We start from the raw sequence: 27,056 nt of genomic DNA, 5'->3' as shown, positions 1-27,056 counted from the left end.
ACGTGTGTATGTGTGTGTGTGAGTGAGCGTGCATATATGAGTAGCATGTGTGTACTCCTACTTGTGCTTAATTGTGTGTGTGTGTGTGTGTGTGTGTGTGTGTGTGTGTGTGTGTGTGTGTGTGTGTGTGTGAGTGTGTGTGTGTGTGTGTGTGTGTGTGTGAGTGAGTGTGAAAAGAGATAAGAGGACTCTGTGGTATCTTGTCATAATTTCATTTCTGCTAATAGGATTTGGAGCACAAACAGTTTCTGTGTTTGGATTACGGCTGGAGTGCTGCATTACTCTGATAGCATTACTCTGATAGCATTGGAGATGAAGTGGACTTGGACAGCTAGAGGCTCTGTTATCAGACCTTTTGACCGACCACAACCACAACCACGGCCACGGCCACCACCATGACTATATTAGAACAGGGATATGTCTGTGTTAGTATGGTGCATGAATGTGCAAATGGGTGTGTGTGTGTGTGTGTGTGTGTGTGTGTGTGTGTGTGTGTGTGTGTGTGTGTGTGTGTATGTGTGTGTGTCGGTGTGCACGTGATCGTGTGTGGGTGTGTATGTCTGTTTTGCATGCGTGTGTGTGTTTTGTATGTATGTTTGTGTTTTGTATGTGTTTGTGTGTTTGTGTTTTGTATGTGTGTGTGTGCGCGTTTTTTGTGTGTGAGTGTGTGTGTTTTGTGTGTTTTGTGTGCGTGAGTGTGTGTGAGTGTGTGTGTGTGTGTGTGTGTGTGTGTGTGTGTGCAGCTCCCTAGCCTCTAGCTCCCCAGCTCTCTCTTTGGCGAGCCCTAGAGAAAGCAGCACTTGAGGCCTGAATGCAGACATTGTTTAGTGTTAATGAGGTAGAAAAAGTGAGAGAGGCATAGAGAGAAAGGGAGAGAGAGAGAGAGGAGCATCCACGAAGAAGGGACAGTTAGAGATGAGAGGGAGAGAGGGATGAAGGGACAGAGAGCACAGACAGCAGAGGACAGACGAATGGAAGAGAACAATAGAAGCCAATGAGGGTGAATTGAAAAGACAAATGGAGACGGAGAGCGATGGGACACTGACATTGAGATGAGAGGATTGGGCTGCTGTGAGAGAAAAGGATGAAGAGGGAAAGGCCAAATGGGAGAGAGAGAGAGAGAGAGAGAGAGAGAAAGAAGAGTAGAGTGGGATAGTTTATGAGAGATATAGAAGAGAGAGAGAGAGAGAGAGAAGTAGAGTGGGATAGTTTATGAGAGATAAAGAAGAGAGAGAGAGAGAGAAGTAGAGTGGGATAGTGTATGAGAGATATAGAAAAGAGAGAGAGAGGAGGAGTAGAGTGGTATAGTATAGGAGAGATATAGAAAAGAGAGAGAGAGATCGAAGAGAGAGAGAGAGAGAAGAGAGATAGAAGAGAGAGAGAGAGAGAGAGACAGAGAGAGGGGAGGGGTAGAGTGGAATAGTGCATGAGAGATATAGAAAAGAGAGAGAGAGGAGGGCAACACAATTACAAGAAGATGGGCCACTGAGTTCAGGATATATTCCACAAAGAGTATATGCTGCTGCTGCTGTGTGTGGGTGTGTGTGTTTGTGTGTGTGTGTGTGTGTGTGTGTGTGTGTGTGTGTGTGTTTGTGTGTGTGTGTGTGTGTGCGTGTGTGTGTGTGTGTGTGTGTGTGTGTGTGTGTGTGTGTGTGTGTGTGTGTGTGTGTGTGTGTGTGTGTGTGTGTGTGTGTGTGTGTGTGTGTGTTTAAGGCATGTGTGTGTGTGCATGTGACTCATATTGTGAAACATGGAGCAGGAAAAATCATTTGACTATACTTCTATGTATGTAAGCCTTATTTGTGTCCATTCCATGTTGTGGCTTTAATCCACATTCTCCCATTTACCTTTACTCATACACACATACTCACATAATATCATAGTCCCATACACACATACTCCCATACACATATATTAACATACTATCATTCTCCCATCATATACTCCCATACACACATACTCCATCACATACTGTCATAATCCCATCACATACTCACATACTATCATTCTCTCGTACACACATACTCCCATCACATACTCACATACTATCATTCTCCCGTACACACATACTCCCATCACATACTCACACACTATCATACTCCCATACACACATACTCCATACTCCTATCCACACATACTCCCATCACATACTCCCATAATATCATACTCCCGGACACACATACAGTGGGGAAAATAAGTATTTGAACCCCTTGCGATTTCACAAGTTTGGCCACTTGCAAAGAAATGTGTGATCTAGAATTGTAATGGTAGGTGTATATTAACAGTGAGAAACAGAATATCAACAAAAAAATCCAGAAAAATGCATTTTATAACATTTATGACTTCATTTGCATTTGATGCAAAAAATAAGTATTTGAACCCCCAAAACTGACTGACAAAAATGACTTAGTACTTGGTGGAATAACCCTTATTGGCAAGCACAGAAGTCAGACGTTTCTTGTAGTTGGTCACCAGGTTTACAAACATCTCAGGAGGGATTTTGGTCCACTCCTCTTTCCAGATTCTCTCCAAATCTTGAAGGTTGTGTTTTCAATGGGAGGGAATGAGGGAATGAGGTTCAAGCCCAATATTCCACGTTACATGGCCCCATCCATAGTCCCCTTGATGCGGTGGAGTCGTCCTGTACCCTTGGCAGAGAAACAGCCCCAAAGCATAATGTTTCCACCTCCATGCTTGATGGTGGGTATGATGTACTCTTGGGGTCATATTCAGCATCCCCCCCCCTGTCAAACACGGCAAGTCGAGTTGATGCCAAAGAGCTTGATTTTGGTATCATCTGATCACATTCTGTCTCCCAATCCTCCCTAGAATCATTCAAGTGTGCAATGGTAAACTTCAGATGGCCCTGTACATGCGCTTCCTTGAGCAGGGGGACCTTGCGAGTGCTGCAATACTTCAAAAAATTACGGCGTGGTGTGTTGCCAATGGTTTTCTTGGTGACTCTGGTCCCAACTGCCTTGAGATCATCACAAGCTCCCCCTGTGTAGTTCTAGGGTTATCTGCACCTTTCGAATGATCACTGATTCCGCACGAGGGGATATCTTGCATGGATTCCCAGACCTAGAGCGGGTGACAGTTGTTTGGTGTTGCTTCCATTTATGAATAATCGCACCAATAGTTATCTGCTTCTCACCAAGCTGCTTGCCGGTGGTTTTATAGCCCATTCCAGCCTTGTGCAGGTCTACAATCTTATCTCTGACGTCCTTGGACAGCTCTTTGGTCTTGCCCATGGTGGTGAGGTTTAAGGTGTGAAGTATGATTCTTTGGACAGGTTTCTTTTATACAGGTCACCAGTTGAGATCAGTTATACCTTGTTAGACCTAATGAGGACTAATCTGTGTGCTTTTTGGGCACATAACTGGCCAGTGGGAGCCAGAATTCTTGCTGTTTGCTTGGGGGTTCAAATACTTATTTTTTGCATCAAATGCAAATAAAGTCACAAATCTTATAAAATGCAGTTTTTTGGATTTTTTTGTTGATATTCTGTTTCTCACTGTTAAAATACACCTACCATTAAAATTCTAGTTCACACATTTCTTTGCAAGTGGCCAAACTTGCGAAGTCGGCAGGGGTTCAAATACTTATTTTCCCCACTGTACATCCTAACATACTCACATACTCACATTACATACTAACATACTATCACACTCCGATACACACATACTCCATCACATACTCCTTTACACACATACTCCATCACATAATTCCATACACACACACTCCCATACAGTAGATGCAGAATCATCAGTTTCTTTCATGGTTCCCTGTGCCTCCTGTCATATGGCCGTGCTATAAAGCAGAGTGATGTATGGAGTGAAGTATGGTCAATTGAATAAAAGGGTGTGTGTGTTGTGCGTGTGTGAGAGAGAGAGAGAGAGAGAGAGAGAGAGAGGAGGGAAAGAAGGAGGGAGTGAGAGGTGGGAGGAGACCATAGTGAGATATTCTGAGGGGGTTTGGGGGGCGGGGGCAATGTTCATTCCTATCAGAGCTCCTCGTCATCCTCCTTTCACATATTCCATATCCTGTTCCAGGGGGCTAAGGCGGTCGGAAGGGAATCTGTGGCATCTGGCCTTCAATTAGATTGATGTTTTTGACTGGCTTGTTTGGAAATGAACATAGGAAAGGATTTAACTGCAGGAGAGCAGGAGTTCATGGCTTTGTTTGTGTGTGTGTGTGTGTGTGTGTGTGTGTGTGTGTGTGTGTGTGTGTGTGACTGTGTGTTTCCAGGCACATGTGTTTGTGCTCACTACTTTGTTACCCAATTGAGGCAGACACACAGTCAGCCTGACAAGCTGTCCACACTGAAAGCAAACCTGGCCTAGTCTGAGTTCAAATGAGTAGAAAGAGATAGACTGGAAGACTAGAAAACTGGAGCAAGAGATGGGCAGAAATACAAATGGTTGAGAGAGTAAAGGATGGAGAAAGGAGAGAGAGAGAGATAGAAAGAAAGAGCAGGTGGGAGGCAGAGAGACAGACAGAGAGACAAACAGACAGATGGAGGTAGACAGAGAATGACAGAGAAAGAGAGGGAGAGAGAGACTGGAGAAAGAGAGAGAGAAATAGAGGGAGAGAGAGGAAGACTGGAGAGAGGGAGAGAGAGGGAGAAAGAGAAAGAGAGTGAGGAAGAGAGAGAAAGACTGGAGAGAGAGAGAGAGAGTGAGGGAGAGAGAGCAGTGGGTCTGGGCTGGATGATGACAGCCCCTGGCTCCGCTCCGCTGCTGACGAAAGCTGCTTAGACCCTCAGTTGCCATGGTGACCAGCGGGAGCAGCCACAGAGAAAGAGGCAGAGAGAGGGCGGAGGCATAGGAGGGAGGAACCGAGAGAAAGGGAGAGAGAGAGAGAGAGGGAGAGAGAGGGAGCGCGTGTGTCAAAGAGACAGAGAGGGAGGTAATGAGAGCTGGGAGAGAAACACATTCATACGCCATTCTGCAGCGAAGGAGAAAGAGAAGGAGAGAGAGAGATAGCGCGCGAGGGAGAGGGGGGGAGAGAGAGAGAGCACGGTAAGAGAATAAAGCTTCTTGCATGGGCGTGAGGGAGAGGGGGGGAACGATAGCTACTGAGACTGAATAACTGCGGGTGCTTGTGAATAGAGGTAGTGACAGAGAGAGAAGAAAAGAACGAGAGTGAGAGAGAAAAAGAGAGAGAGAGAGAGAGAGAGAAGGAGGAGAGAGAAGCAGTTTTCACAACATGGATGCCCAGTCAGAGAGCTGCGAGACGCCACCGAGCGACCCTCAAGCTCCGGGCAAAATCAGAAAGGCCTTCAAGCTGTTTGGCAAAGGCAAGCCAGGCAGCAGCGTCGCCAGCATCTTCACCAGGCGCGGCAAAGGGGAGGGGGATCCAAAATCCCCCGTGACACGGAGCAAGACCCTGGAAGGGCTGTCGGAGAGCACCACGGCAACGCAGGATGCTCCCGAGGTGGCAACTGTGTCAGAGCCCACCGCATCCCCACAGCAGCCCCAGCAGGAGGGGAGCGAACCGGACGAGCCAGCCCAGAATGAGCAGCCGTCGGCAGAGGAGCCGAAGCCGGACCTGGCCTCATCTCCCACCAGGCCCTCCATCTCCTCCATGACCTCAGCTAAGTCTCTGAGTTTTCTGTCGTTGCTACGGCGAAACCGGAGGGGGGGAGGGGCCGGCGGTGAGGGGGACCGGCAGGTGCACACGGAGGCTCACCGTGGCGAACGCCAGCGCAAGGGCCTGCGGAGTCTGTTTGGCAGCATGCGCTGGCGTCGCCATGATGATGAGACGGACGAGGGGGCTGGGCCACCGCTGACGGCCTCCCGTTCCAACAGCGTTGAGATCATCAAGGAGCACCTGACGCTGACCCCGCGACCTGCGCCACGGGCAGAGGGTGAGCGCGACCTGACTGAGTCAACAGTGCAGTCACAAGCGCCGGCGTCACAACCCAACACCCCCAAGCCAGCTGCTGCTGCAGCAGCGTGGGGGGCGTCCCAGCTGAACCCCAACGCCTCCGTTGCAGAGCCAAACTCGGACCGGCTGAGCACACTGCTGGGCGACATCTCGTCCATCCTGAGCTTCGACTCGCTGACAGGCTGCGGTGACATTGTGGCGGACGTGGAGGCCGAGTGGGCCAAAGCTAGCAGCCGTGTCGGAGCCTCTGCCGCGGCCGCCAAGGATCAATCCGATGACACAGACAGTGGGGAGAAGAGCCTGTCGTCCTCGGCGACCCCGTCGGGCAAACTTTCATCCTCTCCTGCCCCTGTTACCCCTACCCCTACCCCTACCCGTACCCCTCTGACTACAGCTAAACCCATCACCACTCCTACCACCAACTCGCTTGCTTCCAGCCCCCTAGCAGCCAAACCCGTCTCTCCGACACCCACAGCATCACATCCAGCTTATACGGATGTGAAACCCCCTCCAGTTCACTCTCCTGTTCTGTCGCCCTCTTCCCTCTCAGCATCTCCCCAGATCTCTAAGTCTGAGCGCAAACCTGCCCCTGCCCCCGTTCCTACGCCCACCCCCATGCCTGCTGCACCCAAACAATCTGCTATAGCAGCCACCGCCCCCAAACCAACTCCCCCTGCCACCCCTGCTGCCCCTGCCGCTAAGTTCATCTCTAGCCAGATAAGCGGAGCCAAGCTAACCACGACGTCCAGGAAGCCTCCTCCGAAGATCGTCACAACTATTGGACTGTCCTGCCACCGGGAACGGACGTCGCCACCAACCAAACCCGCTTCGGGCTTTGATGCCAAACCTCCCACTCCAACGACCAAATCTGCCCCTGTCTCCACCTTCTCTGATGCCACCACATCTGTTCCTGCTGCTGCCAAAGCGACAGTCGTGGAACCAGATCCCGCCGCCAAAGCCCCTGTCTCCTTTTCTGCCCCTGTCGTTTATACCAATGCTGCCACTCCTGCCCCACTTGCCCCTGCTGCTTACAAACCCCCACCATCTTACTCCGCTCCCCCAGCGCTAACCCCCCCACAACCTCTTCCTGCATTTATGGAACCTTCTTCCACAACTCCAGCCCCAGCTCCATCCTCCAGGCCTCCGCCGATTGCCTCCCCGGTCTCTCCCCCCTCTCCTCTGCCTCCTTTCTCTCCACCTCCTGCTGCTCCTGCTGCAGCCCCCCTGCCCACCCTCAAGCCTGCAGCTGCCCTGCCCCAACCCCCCTCTGCCCCCTCCCTGAGCTCCTCGGTGGGGAGGGCCCAGTCTGCAGCCTCCTTTCCCCCTGAGGGGGAGGCGCGTGTTGACGGTGGGGAGGACCTGGCCAGCCCACAGGCCCTGGAGGCGAGAGAGGCGTATGGCCAGCGGGGCGCTCCGGAGGTGGCTCCCCCTGGTGGTGGTGGTGGCGCACAGGGGGCGTGTGGGGACAAGCGCAGCCCAGCGATGAAGCCCGCCATCCTGAGCAAGATCCCCGTGAGCGGAGGGGGCAGACCGGCGGTAGCAAGGGGGCAGCAGGCGTCTGGCCGCGAGGCCCACTCCAACGGGGATGACGCAGCCGCATCTTGGGGGACCCCCACCCCTGTTGGATCTCAGGAGGACATGCTACACTCACTCTCGAGGGACACAGGAAGCCGAGACACCCTGAGTGGATTCGCGGGCCAGTCCCCCACCGCTTCACCGCCGATCTCCCCTCCTGGTTTGGAGGACGACTGCGCTCGAACACCCTCTCCGCCCGAAGCGTCTGCTGCTCGCCCCTCTTCAAAAATAGGAGTGCCATCTGGTATCCCCCGATCTGGTATCCCAATCAAGCGTGACACCCACGCAGCGCCCACCTACCACTCGCTACAGGGCAAAGGGGACGCCCCACGCACCAAGATCCCCGTCTCTAAAGTTCCTGTCCGCCGTGGAGGCCATGCAGCCATCAGGAAATAAACCTGACGCAACCTGACCTGTATGGACTGGGTTTGTTTGGTTGCGTTCGAGGGTTTCAGTTAGACTTGGTTTGTTATTTCCCCTCAAACGTTTCGATCAGACGACGTGCTCTCCGATTTTTTTTTTTTTACATTCGTGTAAATCATCATTTTTTATCAAACTCACAGACACACCACTTGCAGTTTATTGCTCAACAGACACTTCCCAAGCAGTATTTGGATTGGATCTGGCATGACTCTAGTCAGCTGCACTCTGGGCCCCGATGGTGTTGACCACTGCCTGGTCTCTCTGTCCGTCTATCACTGGAACAACAGGATTCATTTTATGCAGGACAGAATTGTTTTTTTTCTCTCTGATGACAATAACTACTGACGTTAAGGCTACCGTTAAATGCCACTGACAGACTGACTCTCTGAGTTTACAGAGACGCGAACACTCTGACACAACACACACCCGTCCTGTCCTGCTGACATACACACTCATACACACATACATGCACACACACACACACACACACACACACACACACACACACAGACTCTTGTGTGTTGCTGACACACACACACACACTCACACTCACACACACACACACACACACACACACACACACACACACAGTCACACTTTGTTTAAGCTACCCTACAATGGGAACACGGAGGCTGAAGCACAACACCTGTCACCTGGGACGTGATGCCACAGACAACAGGGCACCTTAGACACACCTGAGGAAGGAGCTCAGCTGCCATTCTGGACACCAGACAACTGCTCAGCTTGTGTCCAAGCACCCAGCGAACCTGTCAACATCTGGGTACCTGACACACACACACACACCTCTAGAGGAGCACCACCTGGCGTGTGTGTCGGTCCTGTCAGCCATCCTCAGTACCTGGGTGGCATCACCCACCGAACCACCACCTCCGTCAGGAAGTGCAAACCCTGCCACTGCCCTCATGCCCAGGTTGGCACCCGTGGGCAGCTTCTGGCCGTGCGCTCACAGAAGGGTGCTTTTTAAAACTACACTCTGCCATAGCAACACTGATTTTTAATCCAAGAAACTGTGAAAGCGTTTGTAGCCTTTGTTACTCTCTTTTTCTATAACCTCTTGTCTTTTGGTTCTTATTCTTCTTCCTTTCTTTCGGCTCTTCTCGTGGATCAGTACTCGCCCTGTTGTTTATTTGTTTATTTGTTAGTTTGTTTGGAGAGGCCTGGAGAGAGGCACCGACACAAGATGCCAAACCAGGAGGTCCTGCGGTACATTTTAAATGAGCACGAAGCCCCAGAGTACATCATAACATGACCGGGAAACCCCACGCTATATCTGAATGTATGTAGCAGCTAGCACGCCATACAATCAGACACTTCAACCTGCCACGCCCTCCATTGCCTGTGTTCTTTTCACTGTGCTCAACCTCACAGTGCCTGCTTTGTGGATTATTAACGCATACATAGGACTCAGAGAGGATTGTGGGAGATCTTGGCGGACCGTGAGAGTGCATGAACATGCTGCAGTCACTGAGTAGAGAGTGACCTCTGGGTAAGACTTTTGTGAAGGCTTTGAACTGTGGGAACACTGGGTCAGGTGTGTGTGTGTGTGTGTGTGTTTGTGTGTGAGAGATTGAGAGACAGTGTGTTTGTGTGTGTGAGATAGAGACAGGAAGAGGAAGACAGTATGTTTTTTTGGGGTGTGTGTGTGTGTGTCGGGGGGAGTCTGGTGAGAGAGTGATAATAAGGATGTGTTTCTGTAAGATAGAGAGAGTATATTTGTGTGTGTGTGGGTGTGTGTGTGTGTGTGTGTGTGTGTGTGTGTGTGTGTGTGTGTGTTGAGGACATCAGGGTTGTAGGGTTATTAGTCCCTTTGTCAATCACTCATCTTTCATATCCATGCGCTTAGATGAAGATTATTTTGTGTGTGTGTGTGTGAGTGTGTATATCGCTCAGTGTTGTCCTGTTTGCTATTTAACCAATAAAATCTGAAACGTGAGCGACTGCACCACTGGCTCCGTGTCACACTCAGTCCGTGTCGGCAAAGCCAGGCAAGATGACTTCTCTCTGTGTGCGAGCGTTTCCACAGATCGCACCACACCGCACCACACAGGGATGCACACACACATACAGGGATGCACACACACACACTATGCAGACGGGGGAGGACGGACGAAAAATGTTTGACTCCATCTTTTTTTCTCTTCTCCATCCACCTCTCTTAGTTTCTCTCTAGCATTAACACATCATAACATGCATGCAGAGGTCATACATGCTCAGGGCATGCTCACCACACACACACACACACACACACACACACACACACACACACACACACACACACACACACACACACACACACACACACACACACACACACACATACATACACACTCTCACACACACAAATAACCTACATATTATACGCACACTTGCACGAACATCCCTAGTTATACCCCCACATGCAGCAGTGTTTCTAGTTAACTTCCCTTCCCCCCTTCTCCTTCAGGGTACTCAGTAGCAATTAGTGGTTGAGTGTGTGTGTGTGTGTGTGCGTGTGTGTGACGTCATGTTTTGGGGTTGGTGACTCAACTAGGGTGATGTCATTATAGAGTAGAGCAAAGAGGGAGATTTGCACAGATGTGTGTGCATGCTTGTTTGGATTAGTGTGTGCTTTGTGTGTTTGTGTGTGTGTGTGTGTGTGTGTGTGTGTGTGTGTGTGTGTGTGTGTGTGTGTGTGTGTGTGTGTGTGTGTGTGTGTGTGTGTGTGTGTGTGTGTGTGTGTGTGTGTGTGTGTGTGTGTGTGTGTGTGTGTCTCTGTGTGTGTGTGTGTGTGTCTGTGTGTGTGTGTCTGTCTGTATTAGTTTGCGATTCTCTGAGTGTTAATATTAATGCTAATGTGTGGTCATATTCGTGTGTGTGTTTGTATTTGTATTTGTGTGTCCTCTGTGTGTGTGTGTTTATATTAGTGTGTGTGTGTGTGTGTGCTGCATGTAATACTCCCAGCTAGCAGATGGAGGCTTCCTCTGGTGTATATCTAGCCCTAATGTGACCTGAATCACCCTCTCTGGAAATGAGCATCCATGAGTGTGAAACCCCCCAATAGATTCTAGTGCGTGTCTACAAAGACTACTCGCTTGTCTGGCAAAAGAGTGTGTGTGTGTGTGTGTGTGTGTGTGTGTGTGTGTGTGTGTGTGTGTGTGTGTGTGTGTGTGTGTGTGTGTGTGTGTGTGTGTGTGTGTGTGTGTGTGTGTGTGTGTGTGTGTGTGTGTGTGTGTGTGTGTGTGCGGCACGAGAGAGAGTGGCCATCTAGAGCCACAGGGATTGTGGGATTGATGGTGCAGTGGTCACTATCCCCCTCCCAGCAATAGTCCCAGCGATCTCTGTTTCTCTCTCCTGCTGAGCAATTATGTAACCGCTAAGATAACCAGAAGGGGATGAGCAGGCAGCTAAGAGACCAGTTCAGCCCAGAATCCAAAGCCCAACCCAGTCTAGATCACGACACCTTCTCCCATCAGCCTCAGCCAGGAGCTACACATTATATAAACACTCATTCTCTATGCATGTTGAGCCCATGACCAGACTGTTGTTAGCACTCTGCTCTGTCAGTTCAGCCAGGTGTTGTTAGCATGACGCTGTACCCGTTCAGCTAGTTGTTGTTGGCGCCCAGCTCAACTCGTTAAGCTTCAGGGCCAAAGGAGTTACTCAGGAGGGGCAGTGAGGATCCAGGGACAGTGCAGCAAGGTCGGGTGGAGGGACACAGAAGCACTGGGCTGGGTCTAAGGGTCTGTGATCCCAAGATGGGGTGGACGCTGTAGAGGGCTCTGGTGTCGGGATGCAGAGCGGCGGTCTGCAGCTGAAACGCACTGACCTGGATAGGCCAGGCCTGAATACACAGAGTCGAAGGCCAGTCAGCTGTAAAGTGGAGAGAAAGCTTCTCTCTGCAGAGAGGGCCAGCAGTGCTGAGCCAGCGCATGGGCGATTCTCTCCATCTATCTCTCTCTTTTTTTCTCTCTCTCGCTCTCTCTCTTTCCTCATATCTCTTTTTCCTCAACTCTCTCTATCTTTCCTCATCTCTCTTTTTCTTCATCTCTCTCTTTCCTCATCTCTCTTTTTCTTCATCTCTCTCTTCCTCATATCTCTCTCTCTCTCTTCCTCATATCTCTCCTTCTCTGCTTTGGCTGTCATTTGGCTCTCACTGCTCAATTTGGCTCTCACTGCTCAATTTCCTGACTCTGTCGTTCCCTTACTTAAACCGTTCATCTTATATTTTTCTCTTGCTGTCCATTTCTCTGTTTCTCTTTGTTCCTCTGCATCTCTCTAACTCTGTTCCTCTCCCTGGCCCCATCGCTCATCTTTCTCTGTCTTCATTTTTCCTTTCATCTATCTCTTTTCCACTTATTTTCACTCTCTCCCTTCCTCTATGTATAGCTTCATCTCCCTCTTCAGAGACCAAGACTTCAACTAGGTCTATGTTCAACTCTCTCCTTCCCCACCCCCCACTCTCTCTTTCAGTTTATTTGCCAATACTTAAGAGCAGCACTGGCCAAAACCCTGCAGGATCTGTGAAAAGCTTAGCTTAGCTTATCTTATTTAGCATTGCAACCAGGCTTAGTACGAGCTAGCTTTTAGCATGCCAGTCTTTTTAATGCAGATTATTTCGGTTCAGTGAGCTAACACAATTTTAGCCTTTTAGTCTTTATGCATGTTCCATATGGTTAAATGTAGGTGGGATGTGATAAGAGAATAGGACTGTGGAGGATTTACGTTCACTTAGACTGCTGTATCCTCATTGGTTGACATGACTTAACAGCTGTAACATCAACAATATCAACAACCGTATAACTCAGGTCTATCGCCTGTTAAAATCTAACTTTAATCAGAGATTAAAATCTATCAGACTTTAATCCGTGGGTTAACTGTTTTATCGCATTCTATACAACACTGGAAAGCTATTATGCGCTCACAGCAACAAAGTCGATAGCATGAGGGGTAGAGAGAAAAAAAAACAAGCACAGGAAGTGATGTGGCACACAGATGGAATGAGTCTGGCCATAAACAGCTAATGAAGCCATCATGTTTTGTATCCACTGTGCCTGTGAAGATGACTGCAGAGCACTGTGACACAGTCACCCTTTATCTTAGACATATTTATGCATGGTGGAGCTTCTGTGACTAATCCAAAAATGTGTTGAGAGATTTTCCATACCCTTTAAGAAATACAAACTATTCAAAACACGAAAGAGCGTGGGATGTTCTCAGATAAAATATTCAGAAAGACTGGCAAGAAAGTGGAATAGCGGTAAGAAGAATTAAGGAAAGAGACAAAAAGACGCAGGGGAGGGCAGTTGTAGGATGAGGACAGGCACTGAGGATTGTGGGATATAAGTGTGTCATGCACTGATTGTGTCATCAAGCGTCGTGTCACACGGCCTTGAGGTTCCGTAGCTCAGATGACCCTGCTCCAGATCTTGGATGGTGACTGCTGCTGCCAGCCAAGATGCCTGACAGTAGTGTAATTGCAAAGGCAATCTTATTTAGATTACATTTGTCCGTCAGTTTGCAAGCCGCATGTCATCTCTGGTAGACACTAATCCCAGTCTGGGTGGTGTGGTCAAAAACCATGATCTTTGCCCGGCTCTCATTTTCGGCACTGGTCCAGTTAAGTCTACTAGAGGCTGATGTTTGTTTGGTCTGGTTGCTTACGCTTGTGTGCTTTAACACCTGGCTTTGAAAGGACAGAGGGGGGTTATTGAATGTTGTCACAGTGAGTCTGTGTGTGTTCCTTTAGTCATTATGGGATGGCGCACCAATGCATCCACTGTCCATGAGCGGCCCCCAGTCTTACACATAACAGCATCTCAGTCACATCTTAAGTCATAGAATGTTGTGAGTACAGCTAGGGCTGTGCCATTTGTCAGACAATGAAAAGAACGGTGGATTTCTACTGAATCACTGCTCTGTGTTTGCATTTCCCTAGATTTGACCTTCACATACTTCCATGATGTCAGAACTCCTTTTGCAATGTGCTTATTGGAGCGTGTGTTTGTGTGTGCATGTGTGTGCATGTTTGTGAGTGTGTGTGTGTGTGTGTGTGTGTGTGTGTGTGTGTGTGTGTGTGTGTGTGTGTGTGCATGTGTGTGTTTGTGTGTGTGTGTATGTGCATGTTTGTGTATGTGTATGTGTGTTTATGTGTGCATGTATGTTAATTTTTGTGTTAGTGTGTGTGAGTTTGTTTATGTGCGTGTGTGTATGGGTAGCTGCTTTAAAGCATGTATTAGATGTTTTGGGGTGCTGGTATCATCTTGGTCTAAATAAGAGGCTGTGAAATGTAACAAGAGACCCAGTCATAATTTAGGTTTCATAAGAGCTGATCAGTTACGTGGTGATAAGAGAGAGAGAAAGAGAGAGAGTGAGAGAGAAAGAAAGTGAGAGAGAGATGGCGATGGAGGAACAGATACAGGGGACACAGGAAGAGAGGGATGTAGAGGAAAGACAGAAAGAGGAAAAGAGGGATATTAAGGAGTGAAAGACAGAAAGAGAGAGAGAGGGAGGGATAGATAGCAATAAAGAGAGAAAGAGATGGAGAAAAGAGAAATGGAGGAATGGATGGTGATAAAAAGAGAGAGAGATGGAGGGGAAAAATGGAGGGGATATTTATGGAGAAGTCCTCAGCAGACATAACTGACACAAACAAGTCTCTGTTCACTATAGAGCATCACAGCCCTGAAGCAAAAAGTGTGTGTGTGTGTGTGTTTGGAAAAACACGAGGACTTCACCACGTCTCATCTGAATTGGACTCGCTGTGAGCCGGGCAACCTGCAACCTCAGTGGAGCAAAGGCCGTCCCCAGGGCGTCTTTTATGCTGGGGACGCTGGGGACATGCTTTTTATCAGTGGCAGAGACAATGTGTTCCTGGCAATATGTGGGTATAAATACTCTACAGAGTACAGAGTTTCTAAGTATTTATTTATGAATTGTATCTCGGTTTACCATGTCCCGTGCTGCTGCGCTTAAAAAAAAAGTGTAAGAAAAGACGGATTGGGTGTAATGGCACTAGCAACTCCGATCAGGCTGAGGTCTAACTATCTGCTAGTTCATCATGTCTAGCACACATAGCATTGCATTACATACATTATGCTTCTTCACTGAAACAACAGTGGACTGGACAATGTGCAATACGTGGATAACGTTGAAACTGAACAAGCAGACTAGTTAGCTAGCTAGCCAGCTGATAGACTATCCAGTCACTTGTCTTTCCATAGGAACTGTAAATCTGTTACAGTACACCCAGGATTAAATATCTAACATAGCCCACTAAGCTGTTCTTGTAACAGTGCAACAGCCCAAGTAACAGTGCGCTCGAATAGTATCCTAAAGTTTGCCCGTCTGAGGTCAGCTTAATCGGCTGTTTGTTGCATTTGAGTATTCTGCTCTGCAATCAACTCCATTGCGCTTAACAAGCTGCTAAGCCTTTATGGATGTTAATGTCTGTGGCTAACATCATGACATCAGAGTCTCTGCTGTGAAGTGTGCAGGGCTTGATGTTTGAGCATCATCCGTGGACGTTGGCTTATGATACGTCTTTAGTCCACACTGGTGATAGGTGCGCACTGGTGATAGATCTTTAGTGCGCTGCTCACCATGCGTGTTTATAGAAATGCAGCCTTCACAGTTCCACACAAGACCTTTGGCAGTGGGGTTGCCACTTATCACGCATGTTTTAACATTTAATTTCGAAGCTCTGCACAATCCCAGTAACCTATTTTTTTTGTACATTTGTATTCGGCTACACTCATCGTAATAGCAGATGCGGACACACAATAGCCCAGTGACAGGTATGTTCATGTAAAATCCCATCTATGCTCCCGGCATCTTTCAAACCAAACTGTCAGTGCCCAGGACAGTGACTCACACACACAGACGCACAAACACATGCAAATAGATAACTACACTCACACCAACAGCACACATACACACACACACACACACACACACACACACACACACACACACACACAGGGATATAAACACACAATACACCTACACACACACAAGGATATAAACACACAATACACCTACACACACACAAGGATATCTGCACTCAACACACAGACACACATGGAGACCTAAATATCATATGCAAACACACTTTAAGGCAGACAGGATGGGGCTAATTACCACAGCCAGACAGACTGCCAGTTTGCCAAAGGGAGATGGGGGAGAGGAACAACACGGAGAAATATGAAAACTCCCACTCAAGTCACACCACCGCTACGTGACCTCCAACAGATATCACATGGATCTAAAGAGCCACGTGTGCGACTAAACACAATTAAACAACTAATGTAAGGGAGCATATGGGTTTTTAAATCACTTTCTTCTGTCATAACATAGCTTTGTAAGTGCATATTTTCTCTATGGTTCTCCACTCAGTATGTGTAGGACAGATATGACTAGGGTAGGGGACAGCACTGGTAAAAACAAAAAAAGCAGTTTTAATAGCAATGTTAAAGAGCCCTTGGTTAGGCTAAGAAGAAGTAAATAGTTGTTTACACAAAGAATGTTTAAATTCCTGACAGAGACTGCTTCATGTGAACTACACTAGACAACTCTTGTGTCTCTTGTGCTGTGTGCTCTGTTCTATACTCGTCAGTGTGGATCACTGGAAAGGGTCTATGTGTGGCCGGTGAGAGATCTCCCAATACAGCAGCTCAATGGCGTCTCATACGGACTAGTGTGGTGTTGTGTTTACCACATGCTGAATGGGACAGTGATTTGGGGAGCAATCAGACACCAGATGGATCTGGGCCGGATCAGGGCTGGATCTGGGCTAGATCTGGGCCGGATCTGGGCTGGATCTGGGCCTGATGGGACCCGGTCCTGCTCCTGGCCCAGTTGTGACGTAAAGAACAGAAGCACAGTGCTGTGGCAAGGCGATAACCCAGGACAGGGTTAAGCTTTTTTGTTGCCCATCAAAGAGCCGTTTTTCTTCTTTCTTCTGGAGTTGGTGTGGTTGTGTGTGTGTTCGCTTTGCCAGTCTAATCCATCACACACACACACACACAAACACACACACAATCATACAGATTTTAATAAGTGGTATTAACCTCTGCTCACTGGGTTCTGAGTTCTGAGTAGCTCTCGATGCTTCCGGCTCGCCCCCACGGGCATGACTGTGCAGTTAACCCTCATTCTGATCCTGCATGCTAATCGCTAATCCCTCATCTGGGAGAGGTTGCCTCTTACTGGTCACACATTCCCAGGAAAGGTTCATACACTCTGAGGCCACACACTCCCAGGAAGGGTTCATTCACCGTGGTCACACTCTCACAGGAGGGGTACACACACAGGACACACACACCCCGACTATGGATGACTCTGAAACACACCCAGCTCTGTTCTACGTTTTACAGTTGTTCATTTCCCAGATTTAATGTCCAACACAGGTAAGCCCCACTATCAGTGTCAGTTTCCGTAACCTATGCATACTGGTGCTTCTGATCCCAGCGCTGGTAGAGATAGTAGTAGTTGCAGTAATATTAGTATGAGCAGTCAGGGCAGGAGTCTGTAGACTGTGTTTATAAAGCTCTGGGCTGCAGGAGTCTGTAGACTGTGCTTATAAAGCTTTGCTTATAAAGCTGTGCTTATAAAGCTCTGGGCTGCGCTGGTTTGAGCTGAGCAGTCAGGGGACCTGGCTTTGGTCCTCACACCCAAAAGGGCCCCACCTGACCCAGAAAAAGGACTTTAAAACACAGGCCAGTTCTACTCTTCCAGACCTTCTTTGCAAGGCCTGCACAAACACACACTCTTGTGTGCTTTGAGTATGTTTGGGACTGCTTTTATGAACTGGTAATGAGTGTGTGTATGTGTGAGAGCGTGTTTCTGTGGTCTGAAAATGTGTGTGTGTATTGTATAGTGTGTTCATGAATTAGTGTTTTTGTGACCTTGTGACAATGCATGTTTGTCTGTGAGTTGGAAGCTTCCAGAGAAAAGCAAAGTATCCTATCACAATGTGTTTGCCAAAATTTGCATGCTTCACTTACAAAATCTCCATGGCAACTCCCACTAGGTCAGCCAATGCGAGTGTGAGCGTGAAGGGGTGTGGTATAGAAAACACATGCACACACACATGCACGCACACACACACACACACACACACAGATCCTTGTCATGTTGGTGTTATCTGTATAACACAGCCAATTACAGTGGATTTACTTAGTTATAGGAACGAGGTTGGCTCATTAACTGGTATGACAGATGGGACACACACACTCACACACACACACACACACACAAAGACTGATAAATGAATGAACTAGGTCACAATCCCTGGTGAGTGGTGCATGGAGAAGGAAGGAGGAACATGAGTCTGGTGTCTGCGAGTGTAGGAACTGGAGAGAGGGAAAGGAGGAGAGAGTGAGAGAGAAAGGGAGAGAGGGGTAGAGAGCGAGGCAAGAGAAAAGAAGAGGGAGAGGTAGAGAGGCACACAAGGTCGGCCTCAAGAAGTGTCAGCCAACCATGTCCCTCCACCACACAGCTAACTGTGACAGTGCTCTGAGTCAACCAATCAACTCTCTGCAGCACCCTGGATCAGCCATTCAGCATTCTCCTGGACACAATGGAAGAGGATGCTCTTGACAAGCGCGTGTGCGCCAACTGAGCTTCATCCAGAACCAAACATCCCCACTGACATTCACACACATGTGATGAAGATACACTCATGTTTGTCTTCCTTACACCTGCTACAGACACTACTACAGATTTAATGTGCTCTATTTCTTGTGCAAGAGAAGCCAAAAAAAAAAAAACATGGAAGAACCAAAATGAACAACACTCTTCACGTGAACTACATCTCCATTACATACCCGATGCTTTAATCATACAGAAACCATGACACTGCGGTGAAATATGTCATCTCTTAGGACAACATTATAAAAACAACACTATACGACAACACTATAGAACAATACTATAGATCAACACTATATTACAATACTATAGAACAACACTATAGATCAACACTATAGTGACACTATAGAACAACTATAAACATTATAGGACAACACTATATAACAACTCTATAGAAATACACTATAGAACAACACTATAGAACAACACTAAACATTATAGATCAACACTATAGAGTGACACTATAGGACAATACTATAGAACAACACTATAGAACATCACTATAGAACAACACTATAGAACAACGCTAAACATTATAGGACAATACAATAGAACAACACTATAGAACATCACTATAGAACAACACTATGGAACAACACTAAACATTATAGGACAACACTATAGAACAACACTATAGAACATCACTATAGAACTACACTATAGAGTGACAATATAGGACACTATAGAACAAAACTATAGAACATCACTATAGAACATCACTATAGAACAACACTATAGAACAACACTATAGAACAACACTATAACACATCACTATAGAACAACACTATAGAACAACATTATAGAGTGACAATATAGGACACTATAGAACAAAACTATAGAACATCACTATAGAACATCACTATAGAACAACACTATAGAACAACACTATAAAACATCACTATAGAACAGTACTATAGAACAACACTATAGAGTGACAATATAGGACACTATAGAACAAAACTATAGAACATCACTATAGAACATCACTATAGAACAACACTATAGAACAACACTATAGAACATTACTATATAACAACACTATAGAACAACACTATAGAGTGACAATATAGGACACTTTAGAACAAAATTATAGAACATCACTATAGAACATCACTATAGAACAACACTATAGAACATCACTATAGAACAGCACTATAGAACAACACTATTGAGTGACAATATAGAACAACACTATACGACAATTCAGCATGACGTCACAACAACTAATAAACTATTTCCGGGTGGCAAACTTCGCCCCTGCCCATAGTAAACCTTAACAAGCCGACAGGATTTTCCATGTCATGTCAACACGTTTTATGATTATGATCTTGTGAACTGAAAAACTACACGTTCATGATTTCATTGCTGTTGATATTTGTTAGCGAATATCGGTAATATTGCAATGACCAAGTCATTGAAGTACATTGAAGTATCAAACTCGTAGTGACTGAGATCGCTACAATATCCAATTTAACATGAACGATTTTCAGGACTGTTTGTAGCTTTCCAACAAATCTGTCTGGACACAAGAATTTGTCCATACTGATATTTATAAAGTACCTATCTATCGATCTATCGATCTGATTGAAAGTATTGAAAACTTTGTCATTGTATTGTACATGAGCAGTTTTGAGGATTTGTGCTCGCTTAGCAGATGTGGTTGGACTGGAGTTGGCTATCCCAGGTTCCAGGTGTTGTGATGGGGCAAAATCAGTGTGGTCTGAATCAGGGGTTGGCCGACCTGCATTATGAAAAAAGATTAAGTAACCGTATCATAGCCATGCCACTTTGTGTGGTTTGTTTATTTATAACAACGGGACTAGCACTCTCACACTACCACGATATGCTACCCAACGTTATGCTACCCAACAAAAACGTTTTATTTCCAATTATCCTATTTGTATTAACTAGCAGAAGCTTTTGAGACATATTCTGCAGGTAACATTGTGGCGAGTTGATGGCGTAGATTGACTAACTTTAGACATCCTAGCTTGTTAACATCTGGGAAGAAAGTTGCCATAACTTTATGTTAGCTCAGCTTTTAGAGTGCGCAGGCAGAATGGGAAAATAAGCATTGATATGTGTTGCCCGCTTGTGTTGTTACTCTCAAGAAAAGGATTATTGAACGATTGAAATCTAGAATTTGCTGTAATAGTGCTATAATACTAGTTATAATAATCCTTTTCGTGCCTGGGTACATTTGGCATTACAACCCCAAGCACAACACGATTTCCCCATAACATTTGCGTAAATGAACAACTTTGGCTGTTGACAGTTTGCCACCCGGAAGTACCTTGGCAACCTTTGTTTACAAACATTCTGATTAGGTTTATAGAACAACACTAAACATTATGGGACAACACTATAGAACAACACTATGGAACAACACCTTAGGAAAACACTATAGAATAATACTATAGAACAACACTATGGAACAACACTGTAGGACAAAACTTTAGAGTGAGTGTTTGGATTATAATTGCTATGATGTATTTTTTATAATTGCTATGATGTATTTTTCAGATCTAAATATAGCAGCTGCCCTTGTGCTTGGCAACCTTTATTAAATGTATTACAGTGTTTGCAGAATGTCGAGACAGATTGAAATGAACACATTCAAATATCAAAGTGCAGCAGTATCAGATGTTCTTTGTCATATATGTTTTATTATTTCAATAACATGCAAGATATGAAAATTACATGAATTGCAAAAAAGAGACACTTCAAACGATTATATAAAAATTACATATATAATTAAACATTCACATATAAAAATACATCAAATGACATTTGCCACTGCAGTACTGTAAGTGGGTTAACACCAAACAGGATGCTCAGGGAGCACAGGAGACAGAGAGACAGGATTCACAGATAGAGAGTGCCAGAGAGCAAGGAGGAGAGAAAGAGACAGACAGACAGACAGACAGACAGAGAGAGAGAGGTAATGAGACAGAGACTGAAGAGAGACAAAGAGATGGACGTGAGAGAGAGAGAGGGAAGGAGAGAGAGAGATGATAGAAGGTCAGAGGGGAGAGATAGAGGAAGACAAAAAAGAGAGACAGACAGAGACAGGGACAGAAAGAAAAAAGAGAGAGACTGAGATAGGACATCCTGAGCAGTCAGCACCTGAGTGTGAGGTGTCCAACCAACTAGCCGGAGAGGCTGCTGCAGTCCTGACACACCTCAGTGCCCATAACGCACACTACACGCATTGAATGCCTGTGCATTGATACACACTTCAGTGCGCATAACACACACTACACATACTGAATGCCTGTGCATGGATACACACTGATATGGTATAAAATCAAGAAGCTAAAATCAACTAACATTTATGCTTATGTGCAATATGCTTCTGGATAGTTTGCAAATGTAAAACAAGGATAATGCACATTCTGATGATGCTGTTATTATTTAGTGTTTTGGTCTAGCCCATGAGGCTGATAAGATATATATATATATATATGCCTGAGGTCCTTTCAATACAGTACCTCTATGCACTAGCCATCAGTGCGTCTTCTGAAGTGATGCCCTGCTCATGACATCACAATGCATCGCATCACAGCACCGAAAATAAGGTCACTTTTATGATGTCATCACATCGGAGTTCTGTTCAGCCATGATTATGTGTTTATCATCATCTGACTAGAATTGGCCAAGCTGGTAACGCGTTTAAAATAGTTTTTTATACAAGCACATTTGGTAATTTGTTTGATATATTTACCTTTAAAAAACATACTTCAATTGTCTTTTCTTCTTTATGATCAGTAAATACACAAAAACTGCACCATGATCACATGACGACTTTGTGTTGTAAAATGAGAACACATCCTCCTGAGAATATTTGGACATATTTAGACTTAGTCACAAGGCCTCTTGTTTCACAAATACAAATGGTGAACAATCATGAATAAGACTGATGATTGATAAAAAAAGGTAAGAATGTGGTTGTTGCTTTTTTTTTACCAGCCTGTACTTCAAACTTAGAATGCTTAGACATTCAGGCTACACAGCCTTTGTACCTTGGCAGTGCAGAGATATGTGCAAATTAGAGCAGGTATGCTGTACCATTACTCCCCTCTAGTGGTCAACCTTGGTATGACAGTTTGCTTCAGCTTGAAAAGCAGTCAATGACATAATAAGGTCAAGCATCTGGGAGGCATCTAGCCTCCTCTCATAGATTTATTTGAAGTATGCACGTCATGTAAATAATAAAGACTTGAGACTACATTTGGAATATGCTTTCAAACACTAAGTCTGTGTTCTTTAGACACCCATGGCAACTCAGACATTTCAAATACAAATATATTTGGTGCCTTTTTAGTCTGTATGTCATCATCTGATGTGACTGTGTTCCTGAGCATCCATAAGGCACATACACAAGCAGTAAGAAAATGCATACACACACACACACACACACACACACACACACACACACACACACACACACACACACACACTCTCACAAACACACACACACACACCACAGGGATAAGGCAATGGCTGTGTAAAAGGCCGCATTTGGACTTTACTCCTGCGGTGTTAACATGCTGAGGCCACTTTCATGTTTATAAACGTTTCCTGAAGCTATTATTGAACTAATACAGCATGTAGCACCCTTAACAACAGTAGTGTCTCAAGGCATTTTACAGATCTGTGGCCATAAACCAATGTGTAAGTACGACGGGCCAACAGTTAACAGGCACCAATTCCCTTTAAACAGGAAGAAACCTAGAGTGGAACCTGGCTCTGAAGGGGAGCCCATCTCAACTAGTTTTCGGTCATTGTCGGTATTGTTGTTTTTTGCTATTTTGTTCTGTTGTGCTAAAATCACACTGCCAGCATCACCCAGCCACACCCTAACAACCCCCCCCCCCCCCCCACACACACACACACACACAGAGATAGATAGAGAGAGAGTCAAAGTGAGAGAGAAACACTCTTTTGGTCAGTGGTCCTTTTTTTGGTCATTTTGTTAGTTATGAGAGCATGGGGTGTGTGTGGTGTCACACCAGGAAGTGTGTGTAGCCCTCTGCTCCCGTGACGATAACGTCCATCCAGATGCGCATGGCTTCAGCTGACGGGGCCACCATGTAGTACACGCGCTCCTGAGTCTTCAGACTGAACGTCAAGGAGGGGTTGGGACTCTGAGAGAGACAGAGAGAGTAAGGGAGACAGAGAGAGTGAGAGAGAAAGAGAGACATAGAGAGAGAGAGGGAAGGAGACAGAGAGAGACAGGGAGGAGTTTATTTTGAGGGTCTGAGAATGTTTTTAATGTTATTCTTACATATGAAGTGGTGTGCTTGGGTACGCATGTGAGTGAGTGTGCGTGTGTGTGTGTGTGTGCGTGTATACAAGTGTGTCTGTGTCTGTGTCTGTGTGTGTGTGTGTGTGTGTGTGAGTGTGTGTGTATATCACCTAAGATGTATGTGGCTGTTGGAGTTGGGTTAGTGTGTGTTAGTGTGTGTGCGTGCGCGTGTGAGTGTGCGCGTGAGTGTGCGTGTGTATATGAGTGTGTGTGTGTGTGTGTGTGTGTGTGGGTGTGTGTGCGTGCATGCGTGTGTGTGTGTGTGTGTGTGTGTGTGAGTGTGTGTATATCACCTAAGATGTATGTGGCTGTTGTAGTTGCGTTATGACTCATTAGGACTCATTAGGACACTGTGTGTGTGTGTGTGTGTGTGTGTTTGTGTGTGTGTGTGTTGCGCTAGGACTCTACCTTGTGGGCATTCTTCAGGTGATCATAGTAGACCTCCTCTATGGCCTGGAAATAGATTACACCCTTCATCTTGGTCTCATGTTTATCTGAAACGAAACAAACAACAACAAAACAGGGACATGTCAATCCAACAATCGAATAATAATCGAGTTGTTATGTTATGAGGATTAATTTCAAATATCTGTCCACGGTACTCTTTGTTATTAGAAAATGTCTGTATGTCTGTATAACTGTATTGGAAAAACATTCGTGGATATTTGTAGGATCTTGTGAAATAACAAGATGATCTTTTCTCAGTGTGGGTAATACACTCAATGCTGCCCCCTTAGGGATGCAGATTGCATAACCTGAAAAGTGTCATTCCCAGAGATCCTGTTTAAGGATGTCCTGCCACCCCTTGAAGAAGGATTACAGAACGAAAAAAACAGCTTCTGACACATGCAATCTAGACCCTATAGAGAAGAGGAGTGAAGACTGCACTGAGAGAGAGAGAGAGAGAGAGAGAGAGAGAGTTAGAGAGAGGTCAGATAAAGGGCAGTTAGGGGAAATCACATGCAGGTCACACTATGAGAGCAGGAAAAACTAGATAAACAGATGATGAGATGGGTGGAGATGGAGAAAATCTGGAAGAGTACAGAGGGATGACTAAAGAACTAGAAAGAGAGAAACAGCAGAGTACAGAGGGATGAAAAAACAACTAAAGAGAGTAAAAGAGAAGAGTTTCCCCTCACCTGCGTAGTAGGCCAGCGTGCGCCTGTTGCGGTCGAACACAAACCAGCGCTTCTTCCAGGTCTTGATCTTGCCGCCCATCTTGACCAGGAAGCCGCGGCAGGTCTTGTCGGTGACGGCCAGGTGGTAGCAGGTGTCGGGGTGATGTCCTGCGGCCTCAACGTGCCCACGCAGGTCAAAGTCATCCTTGCGCACCGGAAGGTAGCGGGTCAGGGGTCGAGACTGAGGTAAAATGTCAAATGTTAGCACAGAGAGGAGATTTCTATCATGCACCTTCCTCCTACAAAAATGTGCGTGTTTTTGTGTCACTCTGTGTGTGTATGCCATCAGTGCAGACAAAATATCGTTTAGAACAGAGTTCTATAGACAAAATATAGTTAAGAACAGAGTTCTATAGACAAAATACGGTTTAGAACAGAGTTCTATAGACAAAATATAGTTTGGAACAGAGTTCTATAGACAAAATATGGTTTAGAACAGAGTTCTATAGACAAAATATAGTTTGGAACAGAGTTCTATAGACAAAATATGGTTCCTAAGAATCCCTTGTGCTGCATGGTGATAAATGTGTACCCTAGTGGTGATAAAAGAGATGCATTCAGATCCTGACGCACAAACCGAGGTGCTTCTCTTCCTTGTGCTATTCTGAGGTCTGCTGTCAGTGTTGGTTCCTGCTTCTGTTAGATGACCCACATTAAGCGCAAGGTGGCATGTTCTGTGAGGGGAACCGCATGTTCTAATGGCAGATTCAGAGGGTAGAACGTCTTCCTCTAATGCATTTTCAGTGTACCTCTTAGGCTCTGATAGGTACAGTGTGTCCCTCCTAGGCTCTGGTAGATACTGCGTGTCCATGACTCAGCTTTCTGGGTCACTGAGTCTTTAACTTTTAATAATCCTCTCCCTCCTTTTCACCTCACCTCCCTCTACCTGCTCCAAATATCCCTCAACATTTCCTCCCCCATAAATGCCTAACTAATCTCACAACTGTCTCTGCTTTCTCCATATTGTCATTTCAAATCTTTCTTTTTCTTCATCCCCTTGTCACTCTCTTCACTTCTCAAACTTGCATTATAAACTCATTCTTCTCTCTCTCTCCTCTCCTCCCTCTCTCTCTTCTTCTCTCTCCCCTCTCCTTCTCTCTCTCTGTCTCCTTCCTCTCTTTCTATCCTACATCTTATTTCCTCTCCAGTCTCCATCTCTCCTCCATCTCATCTCTTCCTCTCTCTGTTTTCTCTCTCTTCCTCCTCCCTCTCTCTCTCTTTCCTCTCTCCTCTTCCTCTCTCACTCACTGTTTTGTCTTTCCCTCCTCCTTTCTCTCTCCTCCTCCTCCTCCTCCCTCTCTTTCTCTCCTATCCCTTTCTCTCTCCTCCTCCTCCCTCTCTCTCTGTCTCACCTGGGATCTTTGTTTCTCACGTTGTTTCACCTCTCGTTCGATGAGTTTCTGTCGTCTGTTGGTTTCCTCTTGCAGTCGTTTCTCCAGGTCCTCTCTTCTCCTCCTCTCTTCATCCAGTGCCTGTTTACGCTGCTCGATCTCTCGCTCCTGAACACACAAGCATACACCCATTATTAACTCTGACACACACAATCACACACACACACGCAATCACACACACACACAATCACACACAGGCAATAACACAAACACACACACACACACACACACGCGCACACACTATTAACGCACACATCCTCAGCACACATGTACACACACAGGCATACACACACAGGCATACACACCAATCATGTACAGCATCTGTACAAAGATACTCCTACATGCAGACACACATACACATCCACTGACAAACACACAGTATTCATACACACGCAAGAACAAACATGCTACGCACACACACACACGGACACACACACATGAACACACACAGACACACACAATACGGGGTGTGTTACCCTGTGCTCCAGAAGTCTGTTTTTCTCAGCCTGGGCCTCACGAAGCAGTCGCTCCATCTCCTCCATCTTTGCCATGTTAGCCGTACTGGCACTGCAAACACACACACGCACACACACGCACACGTACACGTACACACAGCAAAAAAAGGAACAAATTATGTGAATACAT

General features: G+C 46.1%; 1 protein-coding gene across 1 annotated transcript in view; it reads right to left on the bottom strand.

Annotated features, from left to right (window-relative positions):
* Positions 1-23,425: 23,425 nt before the first annotated feature.
* phldb2a (pleckstrin homology-like domain, family B, member 2a) overlaps positions 23,426-27,056 on the bottom strand; it is a 43,693-nt gene continuing 40,062 nt past the window's right edge. The window contains exons 17-21 of the mRNA XM_080845130.1: positions 26,888-26,978; positions 26,373-26,519; positions 24,982-25,201; positions 24,251-24,336; positions 23,426-23,681 (exon numbers count right to left, since the gene is read on the bottom strand). Coding sequence (XP_080701256.1) covers positions 23,541-23,681; positions 24,251-24,336; positions 24,982-25,201; positions 26,373-26,519; positions 26,888-26,978 — 685 coding nt within the window. The 3' untranslated portion in view covers positions 23,426-23,540. The remainder of the gene's footprint in view (positions 23,682-24,250; positions 24,337-24,981; positions 25,202-26,372; positions 26,520-26,887; positions 26,979-27,056) is intronic.

Source organism: Sprattus sprattus (assembly GCF_963457725.1).
Source record: "Sprattus sprattus genome assembly, chromosome: 1".
Taxonomy (NCBI): Eukaryota; Metazoa; Chordata; class Actinopteri; order Clupeiformes; family Clupeidae; genus Sprattus; species Sprattus sprattus.
This window is presented reverse-complemented; position numbering and strand designations above follow the sequence as displayed.